This window comes from Gymnodraco acuticeps, unplaced genomic scaffold, assembly GCF_902827175.1.
Source record: "Gymnodraco acuticeps unplaced genomic scaffold, fGymAcu1.1, whole genome shotgun sequence".
Classification (NCBI taxonomy): Eukaryota; Metazoa; Chordata; class Actinopteri; order Perciformes; family Bathydraconidae; genus Gymnodraco; species Gymnodraco acuticeps.
This window is the reverse complement of record NW_022990016.1, coordinates 489,226-507,487: the sequence shown is the minus strand read 5'-3', so window position 1 is coordinate 507,487 and position 18,262 is coordinate 489,226. Positions and strand designations below refer to the sequence as shown.

Here is an 18,262-nt window from a genome sequence, read left to right as displayed (position 1 = left end):
ACGCACTTATTGTAAGTCGCTTTGGATAAAAGCGTCAGCGAAATGTAATGTAATGTAATACATATCTAAAAGCATGGTGTTTGTTTTGGTGCAATCTAAAGTATTATTCTAAGTATTGTAATATTACAATACTGAACTTTAAGCTAAGCTCTGCACTGAATATATATATTTCAGATCACACAACAGCGCCACTCTCTGAAACTTCCTGGGGGCAGGTCAATGACAGCGGCTGATACAAGAGGAAAAGACTGAAGGCGAGTACCTCCAAAGAGTCGTGTTTCATCCTGGTAATGCTCATGGGTGAGACCTAAACATAAACATTTGAACATTTAGGTCACAGGCAGAACACAGTACAGACACAGAAACATGCTCAACAAAGTTGTAAAAGTAGCTGCATCTCCTCTCGCTCGTCCTTCTTTACTTCACATATGATTAATCACATACCATGTTTCACTGATTGGACATTCATCTACAATGAGTTTGCTTGGCACTGATGCTAGCGGCAATTTTCTTTTGATTAAAGGAAAGAGGCCGACGGGGCTCAGAGCCTTCGCACATTTCCCACTGATGTTTAATTCTATCTGGACCAAGTGAGATGTGTTTGCGTTTTATTTGGTCCACATGAAGCCTACAGTACAACACACAGCATTACTACTAAGCAGAGCACACTGTGTACCACTGGCACAGACAGACTACTAAGCAGGGTTAGCACGCAAGAGGATATGTTCACACAGATTTATTCATGCATGGATAAACTAGTACGATGTTAAATTTGTTTAATATCTCAGCCACACGATATACAATATTCCCAAGTTTGGTGGATATAATATCAGAATAGCCAGTGTGAACAACTTTTATCCGCTACTTTAATCCAGAGGGGATACAAAAAAGATTCTTGTCCATAGTATTTAACTTAATATTGACCTTTTGTTCTTCTTTTTTTGGACATTTTGAATAATATGCCACTCATTACTTGCGCTAATGTAATTGAATCTGCACAAACAGTACAACACATTAAAACACAAGACAGAGACAGTGAGAAACAGAACAGAAGACACACGACAAACATGTATTGTAAACTAATGAAGTTAACTTATCCATTATCATGCCTTCTTACTCTACTTCCTGCCTCATCACTCACTTGCATCAATCTAAAAAGTTTGACTAAAGCTACACCAAAGATACAGCTCGGAGTGGGTCCTGAACTGCAGATCAATCCGTCCATTCAGGCATTGATCTGTTTGAGGGTGATTCAATTTCACACACACCAGACCTACCATTATTTATACCAAGTATTTGACAGCTGGACAAGAAGCCATCATTAACAGCATTGCTCCATACACTCTCTACTAGAATTGTTTCCAGGCATATCATAACACACACCAGCTGCCATTTCCTTCTGTCATGTCTATCTGCAATGTTATCACCTATGCTTATTCTATCCATAGCCAGTTTATCAGGAATCGGCCTTTAAAAAAAAAAGTATATCAAACTAGTAACAGGCAGCCATTATTCTGATACCTCCACCACATTTATTTCTCACAGCATAATTCATTTCTGACCTTCTCAGCCATCCATTCCCAATGTTTATGCTATTTATTCCCCAAGGTCGATTTAACTCAAGAACCCGTGTTCTAGCTGGATTATATTTCAGCTTCCTACAGGGATCTGGATCTAGCTACAATCTCTCTCTTTATGCCAGTCTATCTGACATCACTATTTATACTCATATTCACAAAAGTAAAATCTACTGTATGTCATAATCTACACTTTGCATCAAGACTCCTTCAGCCAATACTAGAATGATAGTCAATACAAAAAGTCGAGGTGACACCAAGACCTCACCTCACAAACTCTTTTTTTGCCGAAACATGGAAAATGGCTTTGAGATTTTGGTTTCTCAAGAATTTGAACTTAATCCAGTATTCCTTGCATATCTTCACAACTATTGGAGCCATGTGTTGTTTTCCGCATGCTCGTCATCTCAGGCAAATCACTCTCACATTTGCAACAATCTGAACCATCTTCATTAAGTTCTTAGCCTCGTTTAAATTAGATGACTCTTACACTACATGACACTATTACTGCCTTTGAAACGCCTTGACTTCATCCTATACAATCACCCTCTTTCCTTCTTCCTCACAATCATCTTCAACATCCTATACTTCCTAATTTTGTTAAATCTCATATTGTTGTGTCATGGTCCAAGCACCTGAATGATAAAGTGTACCAAATGTGCCACACACTGCAGCAGCTACAGTACACAATCAACTGTAAACTCCCTCACCATCCAATAGAATATGACACAAATACACATGTGTGCAGGCATGTAAACAGAGACAGTCGCAGCTCTTACTTCCTGTTGGAATGAGGTCTCGATCTGGGATGAAGAGTTTGTAGCCGTAATGTTTCTCCAGGACATCGGGGAGGATCTCCAGGGCGAAGCGCTCCTCCTCTCTGGTCTCCTGACTCCACTGGTCAGGGTCCACTTTGGTGTAGGACAGGTACGCATCGTAGTCTTTGTTTTCTGTATAAAAAAAAAACAGGAAGTGGATTATGAAAAAGGCGTTTTAAATACAGTGACATCCAGCTCCGAAATCACGATATTCCAGGACTCCTCGCGGCACAGTCGAAGACGTGTAATCACAAACTCTAGAGAGAGATACGCATGTGGAGACCTGAATATTATACCCTTATTTGATTGAAACTATCTCATTCATAATCCATGCAGGTGTTATAGCAATTTAATTTAGCTTTGACTCAAATTTCAAAGCAATTTCAATTAGAAAAAAACGTAACCCAATCATCTTCACAAATTAACTTTGGGCTTGAAATCTCATCTGCGTAGCACAATTTGAAGCCTGTATCAAATTAAATAATTCATCACTCATTTAGTTTATTAAAGCCACCGCTTGCTTTAATTACATTTGTTGAATTATAGACTATTATCAAGTAATCATTTTCAGATAATTCTGCCAGAAATTAAACTAACTCTTGTCAAGTATGACAGTATTTGATGGTAATTTCCTCAAAGATTATACTAAATTGTTCGATTTTAGCAGTACATCAGTATTCAAATCATTCATTGTTTTTATGAATATGTTGTAGTTCAGTACATTTGACATCTTCTACAGACTTACTTTACACTACAGTAAAAATGACTTTCATACAGGACAAAATAATGATTGTTGTTTTACTTAATTGCATTGGTTCCTCAAGTACTGTACTGAAGTTTTTTTTACTTTACTTAAGTATTTCCATTACATACTACTGTACCTATACTTCTACTCCAATTCATTCCACGACAGGGAATATTGCACTTTTTACTCCATTACATTTATTTAACACTCTTAACACTTACTAGTAACATGTATAATAAAAACACATGATATACTTCATTGATATGATGCAGTACTGTACTACTTTTAAACTCAATATTTTACAAAGTCTCTAAAATGTGCTCCACGGGGACACACTACGAGTTTAAAATACTCTTAATTGTGAAAAGTATAATATCCTACAATAATAACAGTCTGTGATAGAGCCATTGTCATGCTGAGTACTTTTACTTTTACAGTAAGGTAAACACTTTAATGTAATAGTGTTACCTGTAATGGAGTATTTTAAGAACATATTAGTGCTACTTTTACTAAAATGAAGAACTGACTACTTCTTCCCCTTTGATTGGTTCACATTGTCTGTCCTGCACTGAACACAAAGTTTATTTTCATGCAACACACCAAACCACTGATATTTTACTTTTCTATAAACTGCTGCTTTAACAATTCCCGACTCTTCAGAGGTCTTTCTCCAGACCATAGATTCAGGGATTTGCTCCCCTTTAGCCACAGGGGTGTTAGTGAAGTCGGCCACTGATGTTAGGCTCGTTGCAGTTCATTAGTTCACGTTCCAGTTCACCATTTCTCTCTGGATCTGACTTTCCTCGCGTTGAAACAGAAAAAAACACTTCTCCCAAATGCAGTTGCATCCTTATTTTGAAACATTGTGACCTACATAACAAAATCCAGCCGCACACTGACGGTACACAAGAGCATTAGTTCAGGGGTTGTCCATTTATCTTTGGCTATATGGCGAATATAGGAAACAAATTGGGGTAGATACAAGAATACCCAAATCAAGACGAAGGCAATATCATTTTCCCCACCTCGAAATGATTTCCCAGAAGACAGTGGCAAAGAACTGAACAGGCAGAAAATAGAAGATGGGGGGAAAAAACACTACTGGTGACATGTTCAGTGAGTCCTAGTCATTACGCTTTGCAGAAACAGGATTGTGGGCCAGCCAAAAAGGGAAGAGGGTTTTTTACAGAAACCCTTTGAGGAGCTTGCACAGCTTTGAAACTCTCTGGAAAGGCCAGGACTGCGCTCGATAGGATCCAAACATCAAACAACGCTTTCAAATGAGCAACCAGCCTCAAATTAACCACCTAGCAAACTTGGAAAATCAAAAACAGCTTGTATCTGCGGTTCCCTGACGGTATGACTTAATCATGTGGAAGTTTGAATCAACAAAACAGCGTGTAATAGATAATTCATGCTACTGTGGAAACAATACAATGATTCGAGTTTGGGTTCAGTCTTTCCAGAATTCTTGAAAAGAAAGCGACAAAGGAAAGCCAAAAGGGAAAAGGTCTGGGGCGCAAACAGAGGAATCGTTAACTGCAGCAAAAGTTAACTATGTTCTGGAGAGAAAACAGAAAGTTGCCCCGCAATTTCAGACTGTTTACGGCCCCATTTGTCTCTGAGGAAAGCAGCTTGGAGCCTGCCCGGTCCCCCCGTCCCGCTATCTGGCCTTCGACAGCAGAGGGTGGGCATCATCCCATGACATATTGAGACTGATCTCTTTTTAAATGGGCAACAAATTGAAAATCTGTCTCCTCTCTTATCCCTATGCAGCCATTGTGGCAACACACACACACACACACACACACACACACACACACACACACACACACACACACACACACACACACACACACACACACACACACCCACACACACACACACACACACACACACACACACACACACACACACACACACACACACACACACACACACACACACACACACACACACACACACACACACACACACACACACACACACACACACACACGTGTACCTCCACACCAACAGTTGAGGAAGAGGAAATGGGCTGCTGTCACTGAGATAGGAGACGACATTTGTATCTAGCCTGTTATGGAGAGAGGCTCTGACAGAACACACACACAACACACATTACATCTCATGCACATGGATAAACAAACAGGACATAATCACATCCATGGAAACAAACCCAAACAGGCACATACGCAATCATCTATGCACGCTTGACATCGAATTTGAGATAAGAGAAAGGCCTGGACATTTTGTTTTGCAGGTCTTCAGATAGAAACTGAGTTTATGTTGCCTTTCACTTTCTTTACCTCCATCAACATCCTCGCTGCCAAACTGCCTCCGATAGAAAAGCATCAGCTCGATCTTGTAGCATTTGTAGAGGGAGATGAGGAAGATGAGGAGCAGCAGGATCGCTCCCAGCCCTCCTGCCAGCTCCACCGTGTACATGAGCTCTGCTGAAGACACACAGACAAGAACATATTTAAAAACTGCTGAGACGGTGGAGGCACGGTGCGGTGAACACCGCTACGTCTTATGAATACACAAAAACAGGCTATTGCCTCGGCAGGTTAAACCCACAGACTCTTTATTCTTAATTTCCCTGTTAAAGACGCAACATAGGCACTTATGGGATGCATTTACATTTGATGAAAGGTTTGGCAATCAGTATTTTCAGAGCGAAGCAGCATCATTCTTCAAAGAGGGGGAAGAGACACACACGGCTCAGGATGACTTTGGGAAAAAAGATGAGTGCAGGGAGACGTGAAAAAGAGGATGATGAGAGATTGGGTTCATTTCTTTGGAGCAGCGACACAGCTCTGCACTTTGTCTGTCGTCCATTCTGTGACTTGAGACAATTGTGGACATGGATGAAGGCATGTTCAAAACAAAAGGCTCCACTTCTCTCTCTCCATCATACACACCCCCCTCCCCCTCTTTTCTCTCCACATTCATTTATCTTCTCGATTATCTCCTCTCTATCCCCTCAGAGGCCTGGCTCGGGGAAAGATGAGTTATGTTGTTTATGAAAGCAGCATTTACCTGGTTGGCCCAGCGAGAGCAGGTTCACCTTATATCTGTCACTGTGGACTGGAGCAATGCACGGCTGCCATGGCAACCGCTATGCAGCTTCTATATTATCTCAGATTATGTGCATTGCAAATGTACACAGGCGTACCTTCCCATTTCTCTGATTGACATAAGATATCTGCTCTAGTTCTCAATGCCAGCGTTTTATATCAGTGATTGTCTTTTTTGTACAAGCTAGTGATACCTAATTACTTTCAATATGATATCGCCTATTTAAAGAGAAAGGATAACATATTTGAGGCTATAAGGCATGGTGGTATGAAGAAAATCAAATATTACAACATTTTTTTTATCAAATACTTCAATATAAATATTTTGTACGATATTGTAGGTTTGAGAATTTATGCTAATTTTGATAAATAATCTTCGACAAGCAGATTTATTTGGCTATAAAGGCAAATAAAAATAAGACAAACTGGGATTTAAAAAAAATGTAATCACTTTACTTTAATGCAGCTTTTAAAATCAAAAAGATACTTATTTGATACTACCATATCTAAAATGTAATACCATATCTAGTCTCATATGACAACATCAATATTATATTGCAATATTGCCCAGACCTACTGTAGTTGTCTCACCCCAAGCTTACACCTAAAAGATTGATTGTATATTTTTTAATTCTAACTACATTCTAAGTTCAATTTAAGGCGCAATGTTGCATTCATAACACCACTATCAGCTCTGTGCAATAAATATGAAACAACAGCCAGAAATGTAGCTTAGCTATCTTAGCTTTAAGACTGGAGATGTGGGGACAGCTAGGCTCTGTCATAGGGCAACAATTCAGCCTACCAGCACATTTAAAGTTCACTTATTTAAAAGTTAGGATTTCTTCTGTGCCCCAACCAAGGGGTACAAATGTCACAATATGGATTTATTTGGGGTGACATGCCTCGCTATGACTTCCTGGATTCTTAGGAGTCGAGTCCTGTGAGAAGTTACATGTTCCTGCCTTTATGCAAAGCAACGCTTGCTGGTTGCTATAGCTTCATTCCATTTGACCATGAAGATATTAGAGTGGTATCCATGTTCTTATCCAGCTTATCCAAGAGCATCTCTGAAATGTCATATAGTCCTAATATCCTACAATATATCATGAATACATTTGGCTTTGTAAAATGTACTTTTGGACCTTCCCTCATATTTTAAACGTTTTTAACTAGTTGTAGATGTTCCACTGACTGCTACGTTCCTCTGCCTTTTTATTTCTCGTACTCTTCAGATATGAAAGTGAAGGTAGCCCTGCAGCACAGACATTCACAAACCTGCTGCAGGGCTTATGACTGATGCATTCTGGGAGGGGAAACATGAAATCAACATCAGAATAACGTGTGAGACAGAGAGAAAGTCTTTCTTAGCATTCCTCTCCTTGCCGCTTTGAAAGAGAGTTAAATGAAGCTGTCTGGAGTCTACAAAGACACTCAAAAGGAATTGGGCCATCTACAAAAGACGGTCGGAGAGACAGAAATTAAAGCGGGGAGATAGACAGATAAAGACTTAAAATGTAATTGTATGCTGAACTTATTGGCCTGCTGGGAAAAGCCGAGGACCAATTTGCTGTTTAAACAGCCATCAAATTACCTCTCCTTGCAGGGTGACAACCAGTGCATGAAAAGAGCTTCAGACAAGTCATGCTAGAGAGCCAGAAACGCTACGCAGCTGCTGGAGCTCATGTAGGAAGGAACGGAGCGACCAAATGAGGGATGAAGAGATACAAAATGGACAGCAAAAACGAAGCCTGTGTGAAGATGTCAGTGAGGAGTTTGGGTTGTGAAGTGAATGTCTTCTTTGTCTTAAAACAGGACATTTTAAAGATGTCCCTTGGACTTTGAGTAACTGGGATGAACATTCTTCACTGTATTCTGACTTTTTATTGACTAGTTGGCGATACAAATCATAATCAACATTACATTACACTTACGCTTTTATCCAAAGCGACTTACATACTCAGTACTGTGGGCAATCCCCACAGGAGCAATTTGGGGTGAAGTGTCTTGCCCAGGGACACAACGACATGCTGACTGCAGTGGGGTTTGAACCTGTGACCCCCTGATCCCAACACCAACGCACAACCCACTGCGCCACACGCCTCCCCTCAACACCAGCTCTACTTTAAATTGAGCGATCTTGAAACTGAAAAGTTGTTTAACAATGAGCTGAAATATGTTAAAGTGGTTTGTAGGGCGGAGGAACACTGCAGTCGGGTGATCATTCTCTGTGGTAGTGTTGCTGCAGTTGACAGATTCCACATTACACATACTAGTCATTATCGCTATACAATGTTGATTAAAGCATCTTTATACTCAATTAAGCAGCAACTGCTAATCAGCCAACATTTGTTCACAGTCTTTTGTAAGATTAGTGGATCAGTCTAGGGACTTGGCTTGGGAACTGAAGGGTTGCCAGTTGAAAACCATGCCTCTACGCCAGAGTTCCCGTTAGCCGGTAATTACCGGACTACGACCGGTAAAATATGCTGAAGACCGGCAAATCTAAATATCTCCGGTCAAAGTGTCCGTTCAATTTTTTTTCCGTTTAGCGCAATACCACATCAGTTGCCCAATTTGCACCATTTATGTGACAGACAAAAGAGTATGTGACAGACAAGAATAGTCAATTATAATGTCTAACCATGTGGAGAAAGAGATGTCCTGTATGGGTTGATTGAGCGTTGATCTGTTGGTAATGCCTCGGGGTTCCGGTGGGCATGTAAACAAATGCATAATGCTGCGCTATACTATGGCCTCACCCGGTTGCATAGCGACACTTATTGTTTAGGTGTCTTTTAATAAGCAGGTAGTCATATCATTAGCTAGAACTAGCTGGATCTGATCGATATGGACATAAACGCGAGTGAAGTCTAATCTGACGGGAGAGAGAGATCAGCTGCTGCTGACGAGTCGACACGCAGCTCTGCATGATCAGCGGTGAGCGGACAAAACACACACTTCAGGTTAGAATATCAGGTAGCTATTTTAATGACCTCTCAAACTACCGTAACTAGTTATAGATATGTTTAGTTTTACTGTCGGGTCACTCATTACTGATCCGCGAGCTGCATGATACTGACGGGCTGTCAGGAGAGGGAGAGAGCGCTCCGTTTATTATTCCCGTGTTATTGTAAATTACTGTTCACTTTTGAATAATGTAGTTAATCTACTATAATTAGTTTAATATTGAATCATATCAATTTGTTTTAAAGCTCAATAAATAACAAAGACCTTTGACCGGCACTTTTCTAATTTTGTCCGGAAGATTTAAACTTTAACGGACATGTTGACCGGCGAAGAAATATTCTAACTCTACGCACTGACACTCCTCCATTAAATGCATCTGTTTGTGCATATCTGTTTTCATATGCATGTGTTTTTTGAAAAAGTGAAAGAAGTGAAAAGCTGAATTTCCCCTTGGGGATTAATAAAGGTTCATTTGCTTCTTAGTGGGTATCCTAGAGCTACCAAATATATCAGGCTGATATTTGGGTATATGTGGAACAAATATATTCATAAGACTAGAATATTCCCATTTTGATGAAATGTTGCTGGCAGGCTTTGCATACTTCACTCATCATAAAGCTTTAATGAAGAGTTGGAACGAGCTGATACAGAATATCTATGATAGTGTCAGACAGTGAAGGAACAAGATGAGTTTTTAAACCTTTAAGCCACTCACAGGGAAATTAATGTGTACATATGGAGGTTAAAGCTCCTCCTTACCTCGTCTGAAGAGCTGGATGGTAGCTTGGCGACGGCCGTTACCATTCTCCACAAAACAGGAATAATTTCCCAGGTCCTCCTCCTCCAATGAGTCAATAGTCAAGGATATGGACACTTCCTGCTCTCCAAGATGCTCCTTGACAACCCTGCAAGATAAACCATCAACACTTACAAGGCAGCAACGCTTCTCTGAAGGACTATGTTGGGAAACAGGAGACGAGAAGTGGCTGTTGAGACAATGTTCTCTGAATATACAAGAACATATAATCAGTGCGAGAGTGAACATGTTAAACCAGTGGCGAGCCGTCAGGGCCCTCTGTGAGGGCCTAAGATATTCTACAAAATAATATTTAAAAACATTAAAAAAATATATTAATTTTTTTAATATATTTTTTTAGTTATATTTTTCATTAGTTTTACCAAAATAACTTGATTTAATTGTATTTAAAATAACATTTCCAAAGAAATAAATCCTTCGAATCTGCCTATTCAGTTTCTGTTGGAATGTGAAGGGTTAAATGAAAGAAGCTCGTCTCTGCGAGTTACTGTGAAGAGAGGAGCTGTTGGACGTCCAGGCGGTCCAGCTATGAATTCACAGAGGGCCCGCTATAGTAACAGAACGAGAGAGTAATGTCAAATGACAGTACAATTGACCAATCATATCTTCCCTCTAAATGGGTGGGTGTTATTATCGCGGACGTTATGACAAGTTCCGCCTGCTGTGAAACTTTTATTGTTTCCATAACAACAACAACTTCCTGTCAATAGCGTTAACTCGCCTTCAAAATAAAAGCATGCCAAATTACACTTAAGACATACAACTGCAACGAAAGTAACAAACACAATGCAATATCCTTTTCAATTTCAAAGAACACAAATAGGGTTATTTACAGGTGTTGTTTTGTGTGGTAGAGGGTCGCTTTCATTGAGGCGTTTTGCACCCCGGGCCGTTGTTTTGATATTCCGCTGAAGTATACACTGTGACGTAATAACTCGAGGGAAGGGGTGGGGGTCAGAGGGCCTAGGTATACAAGTCACGGCTCGCCACTGTGTTAAACAGTATGTGTGTGACGGGGCCTGAAGAGTAGAGAACCAGAGCAGCAATCACAGAACATATTCAGCCGTGATGGTCGAGCCATAAAACGGCTATGAGCAGCACATTTCTGTATCTCCATGAACCCCCCCCCCCTTACAGTAAGTACTTCAAGGTATGTTCATTTCTTCTCTCTGCTCTCATAACATATGAGAAATGAAAATCAATAAGGGCTCTTCCAACGGAGAATGCGGGGGGTTGAAATCAAATAATGGCGATCAGAAGAAAATCTTTTTATAGCGGCTGCCATGGTAACGGCGAGAAGGAGAGAAAGTAATATTCCATAAAGTAAATGAGTGTCCCCCCCGTTGGGCTGGTTGAGCCTGATGGAGGAGAGAATTGGGAGATAATGCTTCCTCATACCTTAGACGCACTACTTAGCCCACTTCTGCAGCACCCTCAGCACAAATTACACTTTGGAGGAAACAAAAGATCTCCACTGTTTGTATGTATGTGTGTGTGTGTGTGTGTGCAGGTATCATCTATGGTATTTTAATAACGGCTGTGATTAGAAGCAGGAGTGGGATGAGAAAAGTGTGTGTTTGAGTGTGTAGGGGTTTAATGACTCTCAAGCTTCTCTCGCCTTCGAGTCGATAAACCACACATACGGACAGCTTGTTGGGAAGATTTGGCATCAGTAATTGAAAGTGTATCCTGGGCTTTGCGTGGAGAGGCTGATGATATATTTGTAGTTTCAGCTGAGTTTGTTGTGCAATGGGGTTGGTTGGCGGGGGGATGTAGGCACGGGAATAATTCATGTCTCTCCAGGGAGTGGTGGGTACTTTGAAGCCTCCAGTTTCACATTATCCCACTGGATGAGGCAACGCAGCTCTCTGCCATACAACCTGATGGATAATGACCACGGCTGTTCACACCTGAGCCTCAGAACGAGGGGCTAAAGTTAGAGGAGGTGGATAACAAGGTCCAGGTGAAGCACAGACACATATGGGAGCTGAACGATCCCACACAATACACACAGTTGGGCTGAAGAGGGAATTTTAACTATGCTGTGTATCGCCGTGAGATGTTCCATCCATGCAATTCTTTGTAAAACAAAATACTTTCTTCAGGGTGATTGAGTTTATCGATATGGAGTTAGTCGAATGAGTGAACCGCTGCAGGCATTTTATTCTTCTCAATATTCTCTCTCCCTTCCTCATGAGCAGAACCTCAGTCTTTGCAACGTATTCAATCCTTGTGTACAGTAAACTGAACGCACACCTGCAAAACAACAACTGAATCGGGTCAATAACATAATTATTGACCACCCTTTATTTTTATTTTGCTGAGCCAGATTTGTTTTGCTAATTTATTCATCTCTGCATGCTATGCTAATGTCCAGTCATCCGTGCTTTGATAACAACAATAGCCCTGTCCTGGTGGCACAAATGAGAATGTATGGGCTCGGGCTACCATTGCAATGAACTCCACTGAATCAATATGCTCAGGGTTGGGTTAATAAATGCATGCAGAGACTCTGAACCTAAGGTATGGATGCTCGTCTGTGAGCTTGAGTTTGGCTGCTGATACATTAGTAATATAGCTAAAAGTGTGTGAAGGAGAGCGGTAACATGCCTACTGTAACATTTAAAAGAGGCACTGCAGGGTAGCAGACATTTGTTCATGTTTAGTTTCTCCTTCCCTTTCTCACCTGTCTTTTCCTGCTCCATATGTCTGGCTGTCTTTGTGGAAATAAAACCCCATTGCACCGGCTGTATGTGAAGAAGCTTAGGGTGGCAGCATCAGCAACAGAGAGCGGATGATCAAATACATTATTGATCCGCTGCATGAAATATCGGTATGAATTATTGAGAGATAACCCCTCGGCTGGTGAGTGGGGGAATCCTGTTGTCAGGTAGTAGTGGAGGCAGGCAGAGGCAGAGGACAGGAGAGCTGCACTCCTTTCTGTTGCATTCTTATATTAATGCATAAGCAAACTCACTATCACAGATGTGTCATCTTTACTTTCCTCCTACAGTAAGTGACTTCAACCATATTTCTTACGATATCCAATTTTATTCCGTCTGCTCTCCCTCCGCTCCCCTCCTACTCCCTGTGGCTCATCTGCATGCCGCTATAGGTGGATGCAGCGAGGGAGATAGCGACAGTGGCGGCGGTGTGAAAAATGGCGGTTGTTAACCATCTGACAGGGCTGTCTCCCCAGAGCTGCAGCCTTTCCAAACAGCCCTAATGGGAAACACGCACATGGACCGGAGAATGGACTTGTTTAAATGTGTTACACCACTAGGAGGGAGGAACATGGAAATGGGCTTGTTTTAAATATCTTACGGCTGTGAAAGTGAGGCTTGCTCTGCATATTTTACAATGTTACATCGAAAGGAGACAGCAAGAGAGGGCACGTTAGAGAAGCTGCTCTTTTAAGACAAGCTTAACATTTAGCGCATTAATCCTTTCAAAATGTTAGAAAACACTATGTGTGCACAAGCTGGACTTGTACAATATTGTGGTGAGTAGAAAAAAGTGAGGATGCATCCTGTTCTGCAGCGGATAAACATCTTCTCCCGCTTATCCGTGGTCGGGTCGCGGGGGTAGCAGTTCCAGCAGAGAGCCCCAAACTTTCTTTTCCCTGGCGACATCAACCAGCTCTGACTGGGGGATCCCAAGGCGCTCCCAGGCCAGCGAAGAGATATAATCCCTCCACCTGGTCCTAGGTCTACCCCTTGGTCTCTTCCCAGCTGGACGTGCCTGGAACACCTCCCTAGGGAGGCGCCCAGGTGGCATCCTAACTAGGTGCCCGAACCACCTCAACTGGCTCCTTTCGACGCGAAGGAGGAGCGGCTCAACTCCGAGTCCCTCCCTGATGACCGAACTTCTCACCTTATCCCTAAGGGAGACACCAGCCACCCTGCGGAGAAAACCCATCTCGGCCGCTTGTATCCGCGATCTCGTTCTCTCGTTCTCGTTCTTAAACAATCTTGCCATGGAAATTAATTGTTGGACAATTGGTTCAATTTCAATTTGAGAAATATACAATAGAATTGACATGGATACTTCCCAGATTGACTGTAACAAGTCCAGATGCCCTTCTCTTTTTTAGTGGAAAGTTAACTCTGCAATACTGGGAGACAAGCAACTTCAAAACTGGCAAGACAATGTCTAACTGAATGTCATATTGATGACTTTCTTTATTACATGTTTTTAAATATTTAATAAGATGAATTATTGATTTAACTAACAATTGAATACAATATTATTTTTTTAACAAATTGAATGCATAATAAAATATAATTTTATTTGGAAAATCGTGAGAGAGCCACACCATCAGCTATGACAGAACATAAATCAAATAAAGCCAATAACTTAAAATGACAGAACTATATCTGCTACCATTCAACAGTGACTTGAAACTAGCGTGCGTTAAATAATCCATCATAACACACAATTCACCACCTGCATTCATTGTCATATTACTGTCAGAACTTGTGATGCAGCTGCAAACAAGGACTGGTCTCTTTGTTTTCGCACAGAAGGACGCTCAAACGACCCTGAATCGAGTCAGCTGCAGAACAATACACTTTATAATGAAAGAAAAAATAAAGGCTTTCTTTTCTCAATGTACAGGTTTGCAGGTTTTCTTTGGTCTCATGGCTTGAATTTAGACAGCATAGCTGGTAAATGCATTGAGGCATGGGACAAATAATCAATATTAAACTGCAGTACAATAGCCTTGGTGCCAAAACTGAAGTATGTTGTAATGATAACCATTCATTGTTTTGTGTCACGGAAATGTTTGAGATAAAAGCACTTTAAACAGCACTTAATAAATAGTATTACTTCTGTTGCTGAAATATGAGTTTCCCATGTCAGGGATGTGTGTTATAATGTGTTATCTATGTATATTAGAGGATAAACCTGCTTTGTGCATGATGTAAGCAGTTCCATTGTTACTGAGCACAATATGGCATATTATAAGTTATCCTGTTTTCAATTGCTTGCTATTGCATTTCCACGACAACATCATTTAATCAAATATAATAAAAAGTGTCAGAAATGAAGGAATAATAATAATTCAAACAAGCTTTAAGTACCTGCACGATTGTACAACAGCTAAACAAATGGAAGCCAGCGGGTGCTTAGTAGGCAGCACATCAATCTCTGGAAAATGGTTGGTTTAGTGTACGCAATTTGGAGTTAATGGACTAAAACATGCAAAACCATTGGTATCCTGTTTTAATATTTTCCAGTGAATGTCACTACATCTGCTATTAATTCCTCATTAGCGTCATGTCATGTGAAATCAATTCCAGCTCACTTGCTGTCGCTTTCCTGGATCCTCTCTTCGTCCAAGTCCTCTATAAACTTCTCTCCCTTCATCCAGTAGATGAGCGGGCTGACGTCCCCGCTGTAGCCGAAAAACGCCCGGCAGGTCAGGTTCAGAGCATTTCCTGCGAAGACAAGGAGATGATAGGCTGTCATGCTTGATGGCTTTTTAAAAAGGGGTGTGTTTCATGCGTACGAACCAAAAAAGATTGAACCATATCATATCTGCACCTTCAAAGTGAGAGACATCAACAGAGACATTCTGTTGGTGAAATGTGGCATTCACAATCCTTTGTAATGTGTGTATCAATCACATTTATAGCTCTCTCTCACACACACACACACACACACACACACACACACACACACACACACACACACACACACACACACACACACACACACACACACACACACACACACACACACACACACACACACACACACACACACACACACACACACACACACACACACGTAAATATCCTTGCAAAAACCATGGGGACTGTGCAGCTGTGATTAGAACAAGATGTCTTGTATTCAACAAGTCAAGAACAACTTGAAATGTTTTGATTTGCTCACGTCACTAGTACACAAACACAGTAAGGTATACTAATCTGAAAGTAAACATTAATGAACACACGAGGGCACTCAAGAGCTTCCCAACCCTCCTCCATGCACTCTGTGTGCATCAGAGGAAAGAAAGCAAAAATAAGTGAGAGGAGGCTGAGAATAATGTTATTTTATTTAGAGCTGCTGCTGAGTATGAAGAAAGGTCAGGAGTCAACAACTGCAGTTTGCTGAGAGATGATATGTGGAAATGATTGTTACTGGGAAAAAAGACAGGGCCTTCTTCTGTAAATTGATGGATTATCTGTTGGGTTCAACAGGGAGGGCAAGCATCCAGATGGAAGAAAGAGACACCTTATGCCCCAAATCCAGAAAAGTTTCTCTTTACTTTTTATGGTTTGAGACATATTGTGCTCACTTTCAGGTTCCTATCAGTATGTATTGCCTCTACTGTGACATGTCTCCACGCTTTAATGTTCAAAAAGCTCTTTATTTTTCTCATACTGCCTGTGCTGCAGCACCTCTTTTCACCCTCTGTCTGAAACCAGAGCCCAGTCTGCTCTGATTGGTTAGCTGGACGGCTTTTTTGTGATTAGTCAACAAACAGTTTTATGATGTTTGGCCCCTTAACCTATCGTGTACTGTACAATGTGTTGGATCGCTAGGCAATAGAAGCACAAGTGTTACGTAGTGATGTCACTATGTTACAGAAGTAAACAAAGTAGTCCAATGGAGGCGTTTCCGGCAGGGGGGAGAGAAACTCCCACTGGAGGAAACTTTAGGATTTGAGCTTTTGCAGACCATTGACAAAAAAACCTATATAACAAGAAAGGCCAAACCCCGAAAAGCACAACAAGGCCTCTATAAAGGAAATGAATGAGCTGGTGGTAATGTGGTATGTAACACTGATGGGAGCTGATTACAGGTTGCATAGAGACACGACCTTCAGTGTCCATGAACTCTGCATGTATTAGGCTGCTTAGCGTTTTGCTTTGCATTCCTCTGAAGTGGAATTCTCAGAAGGCCTGCGGTGCAGCAATCACATGCGGCTGCCTCTCAGGGCACCGCACATCAACATGTAAACAACGCACACATGAGGGAGGCTCATCATGCAGCACTCTCCTCTGGGGAGCTGACGCTGTGTCTGGCTGCGAGGCATGTGATTGGAGTAAACACCGGGAGCAAAGGCATGGCAGGGATGGAGGTGAAGGAGATGCTTTTCCCTGTTTCACAGCAGGATTTATGTACAGGAGTGCAAAGTAAACGCTACTGGTATGGGGCATGTATTCATTAATCCTTCTTAGCATGTGACAGCGCCATGGACAGCTCCCCACAGTCTACTGCAGGGGATACAAGGCAATTTACAGCCCCTAAATATACCTATGTTTGAGTCAAATCCTCTCTAATATTGTCATGACAAGTATTCATTGCAAGACTGTTCTATTGCATTGAACATTTCCTTTTGAAGATGATGTTGAGCCTTATTCACCTCCCAGAACTCCTTTCTCTCAGATGCTCTAGCTGTGACCAGTGGACATATGTATCAGAGCAAAACAGGCACGCTTCTTTGTTGTATTTGTTTGAACTAAGGGCATGCATCTTCTGTGCTCCATCTGCCCAACCCAACAGCTTCAAAAGATTTCAGTAGGTCACTCGCCGCACAAGGAAAGTTTTAAGGCGTGCAGCAAAGGAGGATGCACAGGAATGCACCGACGCCATTGTCTTCAAGAGCAGTGGCTGACATTTTCAAAGTTCAACAGCCACTCTCTGCTTGGTATTTGTGCACAGCCGCGCTCAACAAAGGCTACACTCGGTACCTACAAAATAGTAACCTCCTGCGTGTGATTACACACATACAAAGGTTAAGGGGCAGCGGTATTCAACTGCAAAGTCACACTTAATCATATGTGTAGCGGACATTACAAATAACTACACTGTGCAAAGTACATATTGTACATCTGCGTGTCTCTTTGTGTGAGATTGATTCAGCATTTCCCTTTTTGATCTGTTTGTAAATCCCATCATGCTGTTAGTTTACCCCACAGATCAATTGCAAACTAAGAATGTCATGCTGTCGGGAGCCGCTGCATGCAGAGGAAGTCTCCACTGAGCTCCCTGGGAATCACAGGAAATTGTTGAAGGACTCATGCTGTTTTATTCTAATCCAAGTGCAGCACTCCCCCAAACTCACTCACAGCCACTTTTCTTACTTTTTCTACAAACACCAGTGGGCTTGATTCACCTGCATTATCACCATCATGGTCACGGATTCAGTATGAAAGCTGGTTACAAGACTGTTGCCATCATTTGAAAAAATGTGTCTCCCCTAAAAGGATTAGTTAAACTAGAGTGGCACACACATATTTATT

General features: G+C 41.4%; 1 protein-coding gene across 1 annotated transcript in view; it reads right to left on the bottom strand.

Moving 5' to 3' along the window:
* il1rapl1a (interleukin 1 receptor accessory protein-like 1a) overlaps positions 1 to 18,262 on the bottom strand; it is a 199,399-nt gene that overhangs the window by 2,753 nt on the left and 178,384 nt on the right. Inside the window, 4 exon segments of the mRNA XM_034213792.1 lie at positions 2,357 to 2,527; positions 5,450 to 5,596; positions 9,950 to 10,095; positions 15,316 to 15,448. Of these exon segments, the coding sequence (XP_034069683.1) occupies positions 2,357 to 2,527; positions 5,450 to 5,596; positions 9,950 to 10,095; positions 15,316 to 15,448 (597 nt within the window).